Source organism: Gavia stellata, chromosome 26 (genome assembly GCF_030936135.1).
Source record: "Gavia stellata isolate bGavSte3 chromosome 26, bGavSte3.hap2, whole genome shotgun sequence".
NCBI classification, from domain to species: domain Eukaryota; kingdom Metazoa; phylum Chordata; class Aves; order Gaviiformes; family Gaviidae; genus Gavia; species Gavia stellata.
In genome coordinates, this window is record NC_082619.1 from 132,295 (window position 1) to 144,834 (window position 12,540).

A 12,540-nucleotide genomic window follows, 5' to 3' on the forward strand; every position below is an offset into this window, starting at 1 on the left:
ATAAGCATAAGGAGCGGATGAGATCAAACGGTGCTCACCAGACTAACGCCACCTCCTTCTTCACCGGTCCGAGTCTCGCTCCTTGCTGGTATGGATGCTTTGGTGCAGCCGTGCCCAGACGAGAGGAGGACAGGCACTGTGCTTGTCAAACCGCCTCAGCGCCTCACAGAGGAAAAGCTTTCTGCCAAAATGCCAGCTGCGATGCCACCCTATACTGCTGACCCAGACTGGGACTTTCACACTGTGAATCTACTGCTACGACATTACTGAGACAAAACACCCGTTTTCCCTGAGCACAGGAAATCTTGATTTCCCATCTTTATTATGGGCAAGATGAGCGCTGCAGGAAGGTCTCTAATCAAGGGGTTTTGCTGTGTGTCATAAAGCCTCTGCTAGCTAGCGCCCCTTCCCTAGATCTGCAGAGTGGCTGCTGAGGCCGTGCTTTCCTGTGCAAGGCGCTGCACGCCACACTGAGCCAAAGTGAGGGGCGAAGCAGCGGGAGAAAGAGCAGAAGATGTCCGCAGGTCACTGAGGTTAAAGCAGCCCGGAGGAGCCGGAGGCAGAGGGTGATGGTCATACAGACCAGACCCATGCATTTCATCTCAGGTGTCTTCAAAGTCTTGCACAGCTCCAGAGAGGTGCCCAGATCCAGGGAGATGTCTAGTAGGGGTGTCCCTTGGCGCAGAGCTTTCCAAAGCCTTTCGAATCACCTGGACGAGGATGGCCATGGGCAAGAGCCCTGGAGGTTTTCAGGGAAGACCTATAGGTGTTCTGGATCTTCTCTGGTACAGACGAAAGGAATGCAGATTCTTCAAACCGTGCTTTAAAAATCAACTTACAGCACTAAAAAAAAAAAAAAAGATGATAAAGCTAGATGCTAATCTTTACATCAATTAGGTCGCTCTATGCCTGGAGCTCATTTGCCTTGCAAATACTCTATTGTTACATGCTGGGTCCCTCCCTACTCACTTAAATGACTAACTCCACCCCAAGAAAGAAGAACTTTGGCTGAAACTGCTAGAGGAGAGACGGACCCTGTCCCTGAAACCATGGGGCCTGCCAGCTACTCATCAGAGACCTATGACTTGGTGAGTCGGGCCTGGCTTTGCTTGTTTGAGAGGATAACGAGGAAAGCAGGTAGAGCTGGGGTGGGCTGGCTTCTCACCCTCCTGTTGGCAGAGGGAGAGCTTGAGTGATTTCTTACACCGGTGCAATCAGCCCTCGCATCCCTTAAGTCCAGACTTGACCGATGAGGGGACCGCAAGCGACAGCGCTGTGCTTGCAGAGAGCCGGCATAATGTGGCTGCAGCCCTTGTCATCCAAGGGTGCCAGGTGCTGCCTAACTACTGGGACCTCGCGCGCAGACATTCTGGCGAGCGCTGAGCCCGAGCGCTGTCCTTGTGCGGAGACCAAGACCACGCTCGCTGCTGAAGGGCTAGGCAGCTCACTGGGAGAGCTGGGCTGCTGCAGCCCTGTCCCATGCTGCCAGCCTGTCCCAGTCTCCGTTCCCTGCTGCCGTGCTCTCTGCGCAGCCATTGACGCAACGCGGGCGTAAAACACTCGTTCCAAGTCGGGTGCCTTTTGCACCACCTTTGGTGGTATAAATGACTGTGCACACAGTGTGCAAAGCCCTGGAAATCTCATCTAGTATCTTCAGGTAGCAGGAATACCCAAGCAAACCCAATGCTATCTCTCCACATGTGAAAACCCTTGGTACGACTATACACGCTCCTACCCCGGCTTGCCTTCTCCACGAACAGGCTGCCCGTAGACCCTGCTGAAAGAGGAATACGCAGTATATTTTACAAGAGGGGAATTCTAAAGAGGGGAAGGCAAATTGCAAGTACTTCTTCTAATAGGGAGCAATGACAGCGTGTGTTCTGCCCCGTAGTTCTTTCCCCTGCGTTTGCAAGTAAAAGGCTGTACCTTTTAGAGTATGTTGTGCTATCCAAGGGGAAGTCCGCAGCAGTGCTATCATTAGCCTGGTTTTCAAATGTTGCAGCTCAGAATTTATTTTTTAATACAGTGGCTCTCTGCAGCAGACCTCAGTTTTTGTTTAGTTTCTCTAAAGAGAGAAATGCTGGATTTAATTTTTACCAGTTTTTCTGTCCCTCCTTTGTCCTATACACCAGGGAAGACAGAGGAGATGGGGGGGGCAAGCCCTACCCTCCTTATTTTTTCCAATTCATCCAGTATAAAAATCCTTTGCGAATGGTGGTCGTTCCCTTTGGAACTTTTTTGCAGAAGACGCTTTTCTCCCTGACCTCTGCTGAAGTTCAGTGGCAGCGTTAATGCCTGCTGAGAGGTTAAAATCAAACTCAAACCTTTTTCATCTCCATGCTGGTTTGTTCCTCCAGCTAAACTCTCCATTGGAAATCCGTCCCACCACCAGAAAACCAGCAAAGTTGAAGCGTGGCATCCGCCTGCCCGCAGCACATCACGAGCTATAAGCAAGCGGCTGCTTGTGGCAGAACTGTGTCATTTTTAATGCAGGGGGATTAAGCAGCACTGGGATTTGTTCTTTGTGTACTATACTTTCCGGAACATTAGTTTAGCCATTTTACCTCTGCTGTGAATTATTTTAAGTTATAAAGGAGACCTCGTGCGAGGGGGGAAACTCGGCTAACTTTGGGACTGAGTGCCGCCAGTCAGGTGCCACAGCCAGAACAGTTTTAGACCTTTTCTCAGACTTCCCACAGTCAAGAATTTGTGATGTGCGTTTCCCACCTCTGCCTCCTGGGAGCTTCCCAGGTTTGGCTCCCTTCTGGAACAGGCCAGAGATCTCACATGAGCAATGCCACATTTGCTTTGGTGGTGCCGTATGTTGCTTTACTTATAGTCGGCGCTTGTAGCAGCAACCTACCCACAGAGATTTGCAAAAAAGGCCCCAAAGGTGTCCTGTCAAAGCGGCGACACAAACCTTGCCCTGTGCACTCACCAGAGGGGATCGCTTGACTGACTGAGCAAGTGCAGAAGGAAAAACGATGAGAATATTTACACCAAAAGGGCGTTTATCTCCGTACCACCCAGCGAGTGCAGCGAGGGCCTCACCTAAACTTTGATACTGTACGGGACCACTCGTCTCTGTAACCTTGTGGAAAAGTAACAGGCCCAAAATGATACCACCGTTTCTCCATAGCAAGAAAGCTTTGCCCACGTAACCTTCCTCGGCTGCAGACTAGAGAAAAAAAAACATGGTTGCAGAAAGCCCACCGAGATGTTCACCAGGTCCCCTGAGGTGCTGCAGGCCAGTTTTCACTGTAATGGGACCAACATGACTCAAGAGCCGTGAAGGTGCCTGCGCTACAGTAACGTGGCATTTCCACAGGCTTTGCTCTTATTTGTGGGTTTTCCTAGTTCAGCACCCGGAGAGGGGGATGAGCAGAAGCTCTGTCAGTAACTTGCACTGATGTGGGCAATTTCAGTTCTAAGGCTTTGGGAATGAAACGTGCTTCTCCCGGCCCTGGCATGGGCTAGAAGGGAATGACTCACGTGAAAAATCCCTCATAGTGCACAAGCCACTTCTCTTCTGCAACCAAATGTTTTGATTGCTGGCAGTTGTGGGGAACTGAGAAAAGCAGCTGACACACAGAGACCGGAATAACTCTGAGATGTGGGCTAGAGGGGAAAAGGGATCCCTGAACAACGAGCACACGGGAGCGGGCTTCCAGGCGTGCACTTGACTGCTCAGTTACAGAAAAAGGCACCACTTTATCGCCTACCCCAAAATCTGGCTGCAATTGTATTGCAGGAGACCTGTACAAAAGTCAACACTGTTGACTTCTCCCATCCTAGATTGGGCAGCCACCCACTTCCAGGCCTAGAAATGGGAATCGCAGCAGAGTCCCCAAAAGCCTCGGTTCGTCACGTTCATGCATCTCCCGCAGCTCTGGTCCCTGCCCTTCCTGTCTCAGCACGGACTCTGACTTTTCATCCTCTTTTATTTGTCTCCAACTCATCTCTGTCCGCTCCCACCCACACTCGCTGCTCTGCTCGGAGATGCACGTGAGAGGACGCCTCATGTGTATGCTTCCCCAGCCCGTGGTGAGTGGCTTACAGTAAGAGCCCTACCTGCCATCTTATCAGCAATCAGATGGTGTCTGATAGTGGCACTCAGCCTCTGCACCTCCAGCTCTGAATGCAAGGTGATGCTGGAAACCATTCAGCAGCCAAAGCCCTCGAAAACCGCGCAGTGTGCCCATCTGCCGTCATCGGTGGCGCTGGCACGGCTCCAGGCAGTGCTCCAACACTCCAGCCAGCAAACCCAGCCATTTCCCATCATTTCCTTTTTCCCCTTTAAAGCTGGAACCCTCCAATCTCTCCCCAGTGAAGTTACCCGTTCCAACACGTGTCCTCTTTGGGGTTTTCAGCATGGTCACCCGTGCATCCTGAGCAGTCTGGTTTGGTTGCTGTACCAAATTGCAAAGGTGTTTGGTTTGGTTTTTTTTTCCAAGGAGATTCAAGGATCTGGCCCTGGCCAACACATCACAGGTTTCTGTGTGCATCGGTAATCCCTGATGCAGGGTCTGGGTACAGACTAGGCAGGAAATAATTTCAAGCCCGGGAGAAAACAAACTGGGGGAGATTTCTAAAAGCTTTTGTCTTTAGCAGCAATTTTCAGTCTCCAGAATCATACCCTAAACCAGAAAAATAATTGTTCTCTGGGAATAAGAATGCCTCTCACCGAAGTCTCGAAGACCCACCATTACATTAGGGCAAGACAGTTGCGCGCATTCGAGGTTTTGGGCAGGGAGGAGGACTCTCGCCCCCAAGAGGACCAGCTCTCGCCCATTCGGGAGGAAACACCGTGGCATCACAGCACAGCGGCAGTACTGGTGGGTGTACAGCCAGTGGGGAGCAGGACCACGGCAAGACCAAGAGTAACTTGGCTCAGACCAAAGTCTGTCTGGTTCAATGCTCTTTCTGGCAGTAGCGAAAGGTAGAGGCCCGGGGAAGAGGGCAAGAGCTGGGCAAGCTTATTCTGCACTTTCCCCAAGGGCTCGCTCGCCCTCCTACTGTCCACTGCTCGGGGACCACCCGGGCCAGCTGCTTGCTCCGCACATTGGTAACGGTCCGTAGATTTCTTCCACATCAACAGGCCTGGGTTCCCCTTGGAGCCATGCAGGTCGTTTCAGCAGTTGCGATGTCACCTCTTTACCCCAGACAGTCGCGCGCGGAGGCTCACAGGGATGGCTGCCTGAGAGAGAGGAAACGTAAATCACCCTTCTCTAGCTAGGCACGACGCAGGACTTGATGCTGGTCACGGTCATTTGGCTTAGCAGCACATGGGGGGAGCAAAAACCCCCCAAATCAGCTCTAAAACTGTTTAAAGCAGGGCTAGTATTTTTAGATGGGAACTTTGGCTGATGAGGGAAGGAGCAGCAGGTGCAAACGGCTACAGCTGGCAGTGAAAGGTATGAAAGCAGCAAGCAGAGACTTCCGCTGTGGTTGACACTGAAGTCTCGGCGCTGGTCTCCAGAGAGGGTGTGGGTGGGGGAGCTCAGGGTAACTACTGCCAAGCTCTTCCCAGTTGTCACTAATTTCTCAGCTTGCCGCAAGCCTCCTGTGCCGCTCTCTTTTTCTGCCCGTCTGCATCCGAGCCCTTTGCTTTTGTGAACGCCCAGCTCCTGCAAGGTGCCTGAGGCCAGCCAGAGCATGCCCACCATCCGGGGGGGCTCATCCTGAGCGCGACTGCAGCTTTCCAGCACTCGTGACTTGTGCGCAGTCTCAGCCCGAATGCAGGCTGCTCACCTGGCAAGGAGCTACAGCAGGCCAAGCACAAATCACATCTGCGGCGGCTCTATCGCACTTTCCTTACCGGGGTATCAGCCCAGGGTCCGAGTGGTGTTTTCAGATTCCCTTTCCTGCTCTGACTGCAATTAATTGAGAACCGCAAGATTTACCCACGGAACAGATTTCTCTCTCCAGCATTCATCCCCATAGCTATGGCACTGCGGCGCCTAAGAGGCGTTCCTCCAGTCACGTTTGAACAGCTGCCCCACACCTTTCTCTGAGCGTGTGGAAAGCGATCCCAAGCACCGCTGCTGCCGTCCCCACCTCGCCTTGCTCTGCCCCAGGCAGCTCCAAGGTCTCTGAGCAGAAGAGGCAGAAGGGGACAGCATCAGTGTACATAACTTGAGGTACAGATGTGCTCTGCAGCGAATCCCACCACCTTCATACCTGACAGTAGACAGGACAGGGACAGTCGGTGTCAGAAACGGGTGGAAAGTTCGGGAAAGCTGGTACAGGAGTGTTCCGTGCTGTGTGAGAAAGCAAAAGCCACCAGCAGGAAGCTCAGTAAGAACCAGAAGATGAAACTGGTCATCTGTCTGGACACCAGAACATCCTCAGATACGCTAGTTAAACGTTACAGACCAAGCAGCCCTCGCTATCGGAGATTGGGATAACCCTCTCCACGTGCTGCTGCACCTCCTGGGACCTGGCACCAGAGGGGCCTCCCAGGTCATCACACTGCAGACAGGCAACACCACCTCCTGACACAGGTGGGCGGCAGGACATGGGGATGTTCCACTCCAGGTCTGCCTGTTGAGAAACTCCCCTCCAGTAACCAGACCCTCTCTGTTCCCCAGAGCCAGGTGGAGCTGAGCGGTTACTATGAAGCCGAGAACACCACCCCTTCTTTGGAGGGCTACTTTTGCTTCAACCCAGCCTCGTCCGTGGTCGGCAACCAGAGGGACCCCTTCAGAAAGGTCTTCATGCCCCTCATCTATCTGCTGATGTTCGTGTTGGGGACTGTGGGCAATTCCCTGGTCCTGGTCATTTTAGAGAGGTTCAAGCGGTCTCGCACTACCACAGAAAACTTCCTTTTCCACCTCACTCTGGCCAACCTGGCACTGTTACTCACCTTCCCCTTCAGCGTGGTGGAGAGCTTGGCCGGGTGGGTATTTGGGAAATTCCTCTGCAAGATCCTCAGTGCCATCCACAAGATCAATTTCTACTGCAGTAGCATGCTGCTGGGGTGCATCGCGGTGGACCGCTACCTGGCCATCGTCTATGCAATCCACACCTACCGTAAACGCAGAGCTCACTCCATCCACCTCACCTGCATGGCAGTCTGGCTCTGCTCGCTGCTTTTGACCTTACCCGATCTCATCTTCATGGAAGTCTGGACAGACGACAGCAACCGCAGCATCTGCTATTTTCCAGAGGTTGGGATCGATGGCAACAACGTCTGGCTGGCGACCCGCTTCCTCTACCACACCGTGGGCTTCTTTGTGCCCCTGCTGGTCATGTGTTACTGCTACATGGCCATAGTCCGGGCTCTGTGTCAGTCCCAGCGCCTGCAGAGGCAAAAAGCTGTCCGAGTGGCCATCCTGGTCACAGGCGTCTTTCTGCTCTGCTGGAGCCCTTACCACGTTGTCATCTTCCTGAACACACTTACCAAGCTAGAAGCCTTCACCAAGAACTGCGTCCTGGAAGACCAGCTGGACACAGCCATCATGGTGACAGAGGCCATCGGCTTCACGCACTGCTGCCTCAACCCCATCCTCTACGCCTTCATTGGAGTCAAGTTCCGTAACGACTTCTTCCGGATCCTGCAGGAGCTCGGCTGCATAAGCCAGGAGACCCTGCAGGAGATCCTGGAGGTGACGAGGAAGGGCAGCGGCATTGAGTCTGACAACACCACCTCTATCTCCACTTTCTAGCTGGGAAAGGCTGCCTGCAAGGCAGAACCGGCCTGGGGCTTGCCTTCCCAGTGGCACATGTGCTGTGGCTTCAGTACCAAGTTTCACAAGCATCCCCACCACTTTCTTCACTCCTCAGGAAACTGAGGTCCGGTAGCCACCTAACACCCAAATCCCACCAGATACCTTCCCTGGCTCCTTCTGGTTCTCATACCTGTAGAAATCTGTCTGGCAGCTGTTGGCAAACGCTGGCTGTCCGATGGTCTCTCTGGCAGGGCCGGATGAACCCAAGCAGGTTGAACCTGACATTTCCACCTCTCCCTCGAAAAACTGACTGCAGGCATCCCGTGCACAGGTGCACGGAGCGAGGCAGGAGACTGGGGTGCCGGGGGCAAGGAAAAAGTGCAGCTGAGTAAACATGGAGTCCTGTCAGTGAGCGAGGACTGAGGATGAAACCTAAGCAGGTCTCCATTTCACTGGCTCAGGTTGGTAGATACATACCCGAAGGAAGCAGCAGGACTCAGTGGTCACAGCAGCTGGAACCAGAGATGCAGATAGGACCAGCGGGGGAGGCAGAGCTCACTCCAATAGCATGGGCACGCGGTGCAGGACAGTCTCTGGCTGCAATATTGCTCCTCCTGCCACGTGACATTCCCCCAGCCAGGCACAGCACGTTGATTTTCTCAGCTTGGCTCGCACCAGGAGGTCCTGCCACGGACTCAAAGATTTGACTGTTGCAGACTCCTTTCCTGACATCAACTGCATCCTTTCCCGCTCACTTGTTCTGTTTTACTGCCGTTAAGAGCAAGTGACTGCTGAACCGAATGCCTGACTGTGCGAAAGTTTTCCTTTAAGGAAGGAAGCTGTTTGGAGAGATGGCTTCTATCTTGTGACTGAGCACAGGGGACATGAACCACACGGCTTTGTGAGGCTGAAGGTATAACTTCTTTTCTTTTGCAGCTAGTTGTACGGTGCTTTGTGGGTTCTGAGAGCAAGGAGATCTATTGCCCCAGAGTAAGGAAAAGTGCTCGTTTGCATAATTTTTGTTTGTTTTTAGCGGGCTGAGAGGGAACATAGCATTTTGCTTTGCACTCTACTTTATGATATTTTTGCTCCACTTGCATCTACAGGGCTTTCAGAGGTTTAGTACATTCAGGTTTACGCAGAACAAACCTGGGCGCTGGTCTTGCCCTGAACCACAAGTATCCAGCAACTGCTTAGATCAGGGCTGCTTGATAACAATTTGGTCCAAATTAAGAGTGGCAGCTTTCATTGTCAGTAATAATTGCACCGCAAGTTGGTGTGCGGGGCAGCCCTAATAGACTCGTGCAGCCTGCTGCTTCCTAGTAGGTCTTGTCACAGTATAATATCGCAGTGTGTACACAGCGTTGCTCCATGACATTTCTCTTGTTAGCTAAGCACTGCTGTGGCCCAAACGGTACGAGAGTCATATGTACCAACTGTCACATGAGCACGACCCTAATCACAAGTGCACCTTAAAATCCGCTCTACCATTCGCCTCGCTTTTTAAGCAAAGTCGGAACAATGTCAGTTCTCCTGCTGCAGCAGGAATTTCGTGCTAAACTCACTTCTGAAGTTCAACCCACTAACAAAGGGCTCGGTTGCAGCCGAACTTCACCATACCCAAGGGCCCCGCTAAAAAGACCGGTCATTATGGAAGGGGTCACATCACATCAGGCCAGCTCAGGCAGAAATCTCAATAGCTCATCCTCAAATTGTGACTTGAGGAGAAACCTCCCCAAGCATAAGGCTTTTCTACAACAAGCAGTCCACCATTTCCTGCAGCGCTGCATCTTCAAAGCTGAAACCTGCAGGTAATGGTGACTGTGGTTGTCCAAGCACGTATGTGCAGCAGAGGAAGAACAGCTCTCTGAAGCCCGCCCTTGCCATCTGCACGGTTGTACTGGTGAGCAAAGCCATTGCAGCCGCACAGTAAACACCTCCCCAGCCCCGGTTCTGATGGGAACTGTGTTCCTACACAAAAATGTTACTGAAGAAATGAACAGTCAGACTGTAAAATTCTTACAGTGTTCACAAGGTAAAAAAAATCTGCACACAAAATAAGGGTGAACAGATTACGCATCGTTACTATAGTTTTTAGTACTGGTACGCTAGTAAACTTTTAGAAAGTTTTGACGTGAGCTGTAATAAACAGTTAAACAAAGTAACATCTTGTCACTTATAGTGCTTGTAAGCAGCTGTCTTCAGTCATGTCACTTTTGTAAGGGAAATGCATCAGAGAGGACTAAGAGGGTTGGTGATGCCTTTCTGACAAGCGTTGCTGTTCGCACATGGAGACCACAGGGCTCATAAGAGCACCTTGCTCAGATTTCCCTTCACCGGTGCCGCAGAAGGCTCCGCTGCATTGGGAGTCAGGCCAGACCTATGCTAGCTCCCTGCTTTACAGAGCCTCTTCCACTGACTGCAGCACCTCCTACCCAGTTTTACAGCAGCTGCTAACCTGAGCGGAAAGCCACCCTTGCACCCGCAGTCAGCTCAGCCAGCTTGGGGAGGGCTTGGCTCAGAGCTGGCAGACCCTTGCCCAAAGAGCAGACATTGCTCCTTCTGCAGCTGACTGCAGCCAGCCTGTTGAATGGCAATGAGAAGAAAGCGAGAGGAACTCTCCTTCACCGCAGAGGAAGCTGGGCTTGCCACTCTGAAATCCTCCTCATCTCCCCGAGGTTTGCATGGCCGTCACATGCCTTGGCCCAGAGCGGGCTTCCCCACTAAGCACTCGTGCCACCAGAGCCGCTCCTGGACACTACAGCACTCAGCCAGACCTTCATACTCCCCCATGGGGCTCTGCTCGGCCCCCAGCCCACCGCTACCGAGTGAGGCAGACTGGCTCTGCTCCCACCGGGCCGCCGGGAAGGGAGACTGAGGGCCGAGGGGAGCTCCAAGGCGGCTGCTGCAGGGAGCAAAGAGGTGGCATGTGGGCAAGGCCACGTCACCACCATCCACAGCGCACACTCGTGCAGCCCTGGGCTGTGCTCCACAAACAAGGCTGGAGCACACAACCCAGAGAAAGCCCCAGTCCCTGCTGAAGGCAACTCCAAAGAAGGGAACACAAAGACCCCTACAACAGAACGCTGCTCTGCATGTCCTATGGGGTCACTGAGTCTCCCAGGAGATGGAGCTGGGTGTTTGAGCAGAGCACCCTGCTACACACGCGCAGTGATCACGGGGCCATGGCAGGCAGCGGAGCGTACACTGATGAGCGTGAGCCAGGGAACGCATGAATGAACGCGTGCCTGGGAGTGCTGCAGAGAAGGGGCTCTCCCCATGCCCTTGCACCCCTCCCAGCAGCTCTAGCACCCCCTGCCCTGCTGTGACTCACACAATTTCATTTTCCTTATCAAGAAGGTGACCTACTTCCTCACCCCAACCTCCCAGAACCAAACAGATGCTCAAGCACTTCAGCGTCTGTACTGCTGCCTGCCATGTCTTCCTTATTTTGTGCACAGGTGGCTCTGGACATATACCACCACGGCCACCAAGGCCCACAAGCTTGGGTCCTGGGCAGCATGCCATGTGCCCCACCCCAGTTCTGCCCACAGACAGCAGCATAACCCCTTTCTCTCTCTGAGCCCCCAAAACCAGCCTCTCTCCCCACTGCCATCACGGCGTGCTCCGCATTTGCTCTGGCTCCTCACAAGCACGCCACACCTACGGCACAGGCAAGCTTTGCCAGGCCACAAGATGCCCAGAACAAGGGGGAACTGCGGGGCTCCAGGCAGCAGCAGCAGCTTGGGCAGCGAGTCCCTGCTCTAGGTCACCTGTCCTCTCTGCAGTCCTGACAGGGACTTGAGGCAACCAGGATGGCCCTGCCTGGCCTGCCCCCCCCAGCCCTGCCCCAGCCCTGTGGGTGCCCCTCCACCTACCTGGGAGGACTATCCTGTCCCATATCATGCGCAGGCAGTTCCATGGTCCCGGCCCAGCTTCAACTGCCTGTAAGTGGCAGAGCCCAATTGCTGCCAGCTGCAGGCAGGGCTCAGCCTCGTGACAGGGGCGCACGCAGGTCTGCACCAAGCGCGGGTGTCCCAGCTCCCCAAGGGGCTCACAGCCATTTCACGAATGGCGGGAGCTTATCTTCAGACGGAGGCACGGAGCAACCGCGTCAAAGTCGTAGGAGATGGGACCCGCAGTGCCGGAGCTGCACTCCCAGCTCAGGTGGCGGGCCCCTCTCTCTCACCTACCCCTGCCCAGGGGCCTGCAGCTCTCCTGCCAGGCACGAGTGGCTGGGTGCAGATGCGCTCAGCAACAGCCACAGAAGCAGGGACCAGCAGCAGGCAGGAGGGGAAAGTGAGGCTGTTTGTCTCGTGACTGTTACTTGTTTGCAGGGGCTATAGAAGATGATCCATTTCAAGCCACCAGAGCTAGAGGAAGGGCTGGCACGGCAGAGGATAGGAGAGAACAGTCAGCACAGCCTGGACTTGGACAGCAAAATCCACGATACGGTAACAAACTGCTCTGAGCTGCACGGTTGGGTCTCTTTCGATAGCGGGGAGCCAGCACACAGGTGGCCAAGAAGGCCAAATGGTCCACCCCACGCAGCCCACAGCAGGCACTAAACAGCTGACCCCACTCTGAGAGGGGGCTGCCTGAATTTCACAGGAAGAAAACTCCAACTGAGTCTCAGCATACCTTAGGCACAGATGACTCCTGCAACCCAGAACAGCTCCGCTCCTCTCAAACAGAGCCCCACCTGACATAAGGTATTTATAGTGGGGCCAGCTGAGCACCTCTGATCAGCCCCAACCTGCCACAGGTGATGCTGGCTGAGCACACCCACTTGCAGCCCCACAGAAAAATCACACAGCCCACTGAAGACAGGCACAGGGTCAGGTTTTGAAATTTGTCTTTTTAATAAAAA

General features: G+C 53.6%; 1 protein-coding gene across 1 annotated transcript; it reads left to right on the forward strand.

Moving 5' to 3' along the window:
- The first annotated feature begins 1,049 nt into the window (after window positions 1-1,049).
- On the forward strand, window positions 1,050-7,667 carry CXCR5 (C-X-C motif chemokine receptor 5). Its single transcript, XM_009807062.2, has 2 exons — window positions 1,050-1,088; window positions 6,591-7,667. Exons 1-2 carry the CDS (start codon window positions 1,050-1,052, stop codon window positions 7,665-7,667), a joined length of 1,116 nt encoding a protein of 371 aa, XP_009805364.1.
- The last annotated feature ends 4,873 nt before the right edge of the window (window positions 7,668-12,540 follow it).

What these genes read in the sequence shown, in the direction of transcription:
- CXCR5 (XM_009807062.2), top strand. Translation starts at nt 1,050, where the DNA reads ATGGGGCCTGCCAGCTACTCATCAGAGACCTATGACTTG. An exon ending in CATCAGAGACCTATGACTTG is followed by an intron (nt 1,089 to 6,590) that starts GTGAGTCGGGCC and finishes TCTGTTCCCCAG; the next exon opens with AGCCAGGTGGAGCTGAGCGG.